This window comes from Gymnoscopelus braueri (genome assembly GCF_963280865.1).
Source record: "Gymnoscopelus braueri genome assembly, chromosome: 13".
Classification (NCBI taxonomy): Eukaryota; Metazoa; Chordata; class Actinopteri; order Myctophiformes; family Myctophidae; genus Gymnoscopelus; species Gymnoscopelus braueri.
In genome coordinates, this window is record NC_137615.1 from 26,196,484 (window position 1) to 26,202,483 (window position 6,000).

Consider the following 6,000-nt stretch of genomic DNA (forward strand, 5'->3'; position numbering starts at 1 on the left):
TGTGGAAAGCCAACATCTTAAACACTAGCCATTGGACGGGGGAGATATGAGGCCTTTGGTCATCAGGCAGAGGCTCTGAGCCATTACTGCTATACGTGCATGCGGGCGGATGAGTGTGTGTGCGTGTGTGTGTGGAGGGAGATGTGCCGGCATCTATGTGCATGTGTGTGTGTGCATGTGGAGGGAGACAATGGATATAGACTCTATGTCAAAGAGTATTGTAGCTTTAACATGGCTTTCCAGACAGCCTAGCCAACATCATGAAGAAAGTCTTTATCATTTGACCGGGAAAAATACAATTATCCTGAAAAGTATCAGTATGAAAAAGAAAAAACGTAATCCTTAGATGAAATTGATTAATAGCCCAACACTTAACTGGATGTCTCTCTTTCCCCTTTAGGAACATAAGGCGGTAGTTAGCCTAGTTACAATGTTTCAACTGATGCGTGTACAGCCTGACTTCAACCACATGCGCTTCCCATGATACCCTAGGCTACATTTTGCTACTAAAATACATTTTGTATTTTCTCACCGAGGAAGGCCGATGGCGACACAGTTCCATTGCTACGGGAGACCATGACACTTATACCCGTCTCGATGAAGGGCACAGAGAAGTCAATGACCTCTGACCTCTCCTCGTTGATCGTCAGAGAACCCACCGCCATGTGGGCGTTCTTCAACACCACCTGGGGGGGTCGAGAAATGTTGAGAAAGTCAGATATAAAGTCAGAGAGTGGGAGAGACACAGAGACAGAGAGATATATAGAAAAAGAGGGTGAAACTTCTCCTTCATTGAATGCATCTCAATTAAGGAGATGCACTTAAATAGAGCAGAGAGAGAGAGAGAGAGAGAGAGAGAGAGAGAGAGAGAGAGAGAGAGAGAGAGAGAGAGAGAGAGAGAGCTTCAGAATAGTTGGACAGAAGTGGATTATGTAACGATAATGGAACGCCACACAAAACTAGCATCAGAAAGTTAAAGAAGCAACAGAGCGATTAAGAGAGACCGAAGACAGGTGGGAGCAGGTCAGCCTGGGACACACTTTCTACACATCATGAACATTTGGGGTGGACACTCGTGATGCTCGCCAAGGGATGGAGAGAGAGTGAGAGAGAGACAGAGAGAGAGAGAGAGAGAACGAGGGAGGGGAAAAGTGGGTTATCACAGTGGGTCATGGCGGCTTGAAATAGTCGCCCCAATGCCTCTCCTTCCTCGACCCGCCTCCCTACTTCAACTACATAGCTCCCTCCCTCCTTCCATTCCCTCCATATCTCTGTACAGGTATAGGTATAATTAGCCTTAAATATCACAGGGGTACACGTGGGACAACACGCGTCTCACCAATTTAATAAGTGTGCATGGCTGTGTGAGTCGACGTGCCTCATTGCATGTGTGTGCGTGCGTGCATGCATGTGTGTGCGTGAGCGTGTGTGTTACGGCATGAGTGCGCATGTGCGTGCATGTATGTCTGTGAGTGAGTCACAACCATTTTTTCCTGTGTTTTTGAGTGAAGAGTTGAACTTGTGTCTCCTGGACTGGGTGAAGTAGTCAGTTATTGTGGAATTCTAGTGTGCTTGATTTGACAATTGGGAGTGTACTTGTATTTACTTGCAGTGATTTGAAGCCATTTTGCCACAGCAGCCATTTTGACGAGTAAACACTGCTGAAGATAATAATGTTAAAGGGCAAGACCACTTTGGTAGAGGTTCGTTTGGGTTGTGTAGTTACCTTGCCATGATGTAACTCCAAAGGTGGGCAAGAAATACAAAATAATTGCTCCATTGATTAGAAATTGATAATTCAAAATAATGCTCCTCATTGACTTACATTGTACGGTAAAACAGCTCTCAAAGTCACTCTTTTAGCACATAAACGAACGCAAACAAAGTTGATTCAGACAATATAGAACATCACCAAATCCAGTACTGTTTTCTTTTTAAATAAAAATGTCTGTTGATTTTGCCATTTTTAATAAGTAGAAAACCTGGACTGGATCCGCGGATCCGGATCCAGATCTTCAAATAGTAAAATCAACAGGATTTATTTATTTAAAAAAAAAAACAGTACTGGGTTTGGTGATGCTCTATATTGCCAGAATCAGCTATGTTTGGGTTCATTTATGTGCTAAAAGAGTGACTTTGAGAGCTGTTTTACCGTACAATGTAAGTCAATGAGGAGCATATTTTGAATTATCAATTTCTAATCAATGGAGCAATTATTTTGTATTTCTTGCCCACCTTTGGGGTTACATCATGGCAAGGTAACTACACAACCCAAACCTCTACCAAAGTGGTCTTACCCTTTAATTGGGTAGGGTATGTTTCATAAATGTTTCAAGTATGTTTCTTTGTAACAGCATTAATTTAACTGTAGAGTTATCCATGCTGGTACAGTAACACTTAAATAAATCACAACCACACAGTTAATATTATAACCGGTTCATAATGTTAACTGTGAAAGCATTGTCCAGTTTCTGTCTATTGTAGGTCTACCTCACCCCACACTCTGATAGGCTCATTAAACACATCTGCTACACACTCTACTAATTGATCAATTGAGCACACCTGTTGTAACACCAGTCATATACTGTGTACTTGTTCTGCCCCAGTTCTATAGTGCGGCAGCTTACAGACAGGAACAAAGACACGGGAGCCTGTCTGCAAGAGCCAGTAGTCTATGAGCAAGGCCCAACAACTCATGTTTGGATTTTCTACGGTGTGTTTCATTACTATTCCTGTTCTTTCCTCTGCTTGGCACACACACTGTGTATCACTGTTCTCCAAGTCACAGAAAACCCTCTTATCGCATGTATGTCACAATGGTCACCACATCCCTGTGGAAGGGAGGACTTTGTAACTGCCAATGAGCAGTCCAGAAAGCTGAATTAATTTCAGCCTACGGGTCATTATACACCAGGAGCAATGCAAATAAACGATACGAAAATGCTACATGATTATTTCTCATCTATCTTTTATTTTGGTAATGCCTCCATTCACACAGGTTGATGATTTTATTTGCACTGAAAAATCTACCTCGTTGCCTCATTATAATCCCACTCAATGTGCATGTGCTCATGAACAGCATTTTAAATTAATATGAATTAATCACACAAAATTAACGTTCCCGATGTGTACGGACCTTGCCAGTGATGTTGCTAGGTTTTCACTGAAGTGAGTCCCCGGGACCCACACGTAGTCATCTGAGTGGGTCCCAGGGAAATGGGTTCCCAAAACATGTACCATATCACACGTCAATGATACTTTATTTTGAAGTCCACCAACCGAATCAATCAAAAAACATACTTTTATACTGCTTGATGAACGTGCTATGACTATACTATGCAATGTTCACTTGTTTAATTGTCTTGTAGTTTTCTGCGATGCACAGGGGACTATAGGAGCTGAATGGGCTTACGTTGAAACAATATAGTATTATCAGGGTAACAATAGGGTGCGTTACCAGGATGCATTAATAATGAGTTTACTGCATCCTTTTGGATATTAGTTTGTCAGCGATGCAGGATGTGAAGGTAACATCACTGGCCTACACCTCCCTCCAGTCTCTGCAGTCTCCTTGCTCAACCTGAGACTTGGATATCTCCAGAGAACATTGCTATCCCTGCAGCACTCTCCGGACCCTACCACTTTGGCTGCTCTCCCAGGCTTTCGAGTCAAGGTCATAGTACAGGACAGGTTTACTTACATATCCCAAGTGGATTTTTCATCTTTGACTTTCAACATTTGAATTTCTTGCCGTCTCAATTACACAAAATGAATTAACTTAAATTGTTCATTGGACCTGACATTCATTCTCTAGAGTGTCCTCCTCGTCTAGCCTCTCTGTTACTCCCCTTTATGTCTCTGACAACCACTTTGCAACCTTCTCCATCTCTCACTCCACTCTCCCACCGAGACATACCCCACCTCATTCTGTCACCACTCCATGGAACCTGAGGTCTCTAAATGACTCTTGTCGTCTTCTATCCTCTCCTCTCTTCCCTGGCCTGATCCTATTTACTATTTACAATTTAGGCATTTACAGTAGCAAATGCCTAAATTGGACGGAGAAGAGTCTGGGACTTGTGGAGCTTTGTCCAGGGTGTTTTAGGGAAGGCTCAGACAGCATTCCTGTGTTAGCGGATCATGTCTTGAAGGTATGGGGGTGCCATGCCTTTGGTTGCCTTGTAGGTCAGCATCAGTGTTTTGTACTGGGTGCGGCAGCAACCGGAAGCCAATTAATGGAGCAGAAAGGGGGTGACGTGGACCTTTTTTGGCCGGTTGAAGACCAGGCGTGCTGCTGCATTCTGGATCATTTGGAGAGGCTTAAGTGAGCATGACGGGAGGCCAGTAAGGAGGGAGTTACAGTAGTCAAGCTGTGAGATGACTGAGGCCTGGCTAAGGAGCTGGGTGAGAAAGTGTCTGATCCTTAGGATGTTATATAGTGATCCCTTCCCCTCGCTCTCAACTGGCTCTGAAGTTGATTCACAATCTCATCTGACTTTGAGCATCTCTGTCCTCTCTCCAACAAGCTGGCATGTCTGTCTCCACCAGCATCTTAGCTGAATCCTCCAAGCTGAGCAAACACGTCCCAGAGCAGCTGAAAGGACGTGGTGCAAAACTGGCCAATCAGACAACCTATCTCACTTTCAATCACTCCTCTCTGCATTCCATCTCCATTATCCACCACTAAGTCCACTTTTTATTGCATTATAATTCAGTCCACTGCCTCTAAGCCAAGGACGCTCTTCTCATTCTCCTCCCTTCTCAATCCCTCTCCACCCGTTCCCCCATCCCTCTCTGCTGAAGCTTTTGTCAGCTATACATATAAGCAGGTTGATGAAATCAAAAGCTCTTTCTCCCAGCTTCCCATTAATCAATTGATTAACACACCTAATGCTAACCATAACATACTGTATGCATCTTACTTCACTCCTGAAACTTGTGTTTCAGGAGTGAAGGTAAGGCTAAAGATAAGGCTAAAGATCTGGGCAGGGTGTTCTCGGTGGCACTATGTCCTCTCTAGGGCAGTGGTTCTTTTCATGTCAAATTGATATGTATTTGGCCACGGACCCCATCTGAAATTTCTTTGTGCCGGGGACCCCCAGAAGAGAAGATTTCAAAAATATCCAATACTTTCAAGATAAAGAAAAAAGTTCTAAAATAGCAGATGTACAAGCTCGCTGTGACCTTGTATAGTTATATGCAATTTTTTAATAGCCAATTATAAAATCTGGATAAAGTGGTTAAAATGATTGTGATTCTGTATTATCAAATTTAGCTGGGGACCCCCTGGAACCCCCCCAAGGACCCCTGGGGGTCGGTCCCCTTCTACTGTAGTGAGCACCCTGAATGCATGTGAATGTCTCTTCAGTGAGGAAGAGCAGCCGTGTCCTCACTGACTTCCTCTCTCTCTCTGCAGTGCCCTCACTGACTTCCTATCTCTCTCCACTTCCCTCCCACGCCTTGTTCTCTCCACATTACGAAAGTGACCTGTGTGGGTGCTACTGAGAATGAGTGAGCATGTGTACGACTGCATGCAAGTTTGTGTGTGTGTGCGTGTGTGCGTGCGTGCGTGCGTGCGTGCGTGCGTGCGTGCGTGCGTGCGTGCGTGCGTGCGTGCGTGCGTGCGTGCGTGCGTGCGTGCGTGCGTGCGTGCGTGCGTGCGTGCGTGCGTGCGTGCGTGTGTGTGTGTGTGAGAGAGCCAATGTCTTTGCATGATGCCAATGCCTAGTATATTGGTCCTTTATATTATAATAGGTTCGGGCCCTCACACCTATTTTATGTCTGAGTCATAGTGTCAGGGTTTTTTGTCAGAGTACCTGTTGTACCCGTCTGTGTCCCTTTTGTGCCCATATATGGAGATCTCTGTATATGTCTGTCTATCTGTGTCCCTTTTATGCCCATATATGGAGATCCCTGATGTCATTAGTATATGCCCATACCCTGTATATTGGCATGCCCACATGTGTGCGTGTGCATGTGCGCGCGTGTGTGTGTGTGTGT

The 6,000-nt window shown here is 44.5% G+C and overlaps 1 protein-coding gene across 1 annotated transcript in view; it reads right to left on the reverse strand.

The window, feature by feature from the left end:
- The window catches only part of grin2ba (glutamate receptor, ionotropic, N-methyl D-aspartate 2B-a), a gene marked incomplete at its 3' end in the record, with an annotated part of 120,608 nt that overhangs the window by 22,544 nt on the left and 92,064 nt on the right, over positions 1 to 6,000 (reverse strand). The window contains exon 8 of the mRNA XM_080446547.1: positions 533 to 686. Within this exon, the coding sequence (XP_080302673.1) occupies positions 533 to 686 (154 nt within the window). The remainder of the gene's footprint in view (positions 1 to 532; positions 687 to 6,000) is intronic.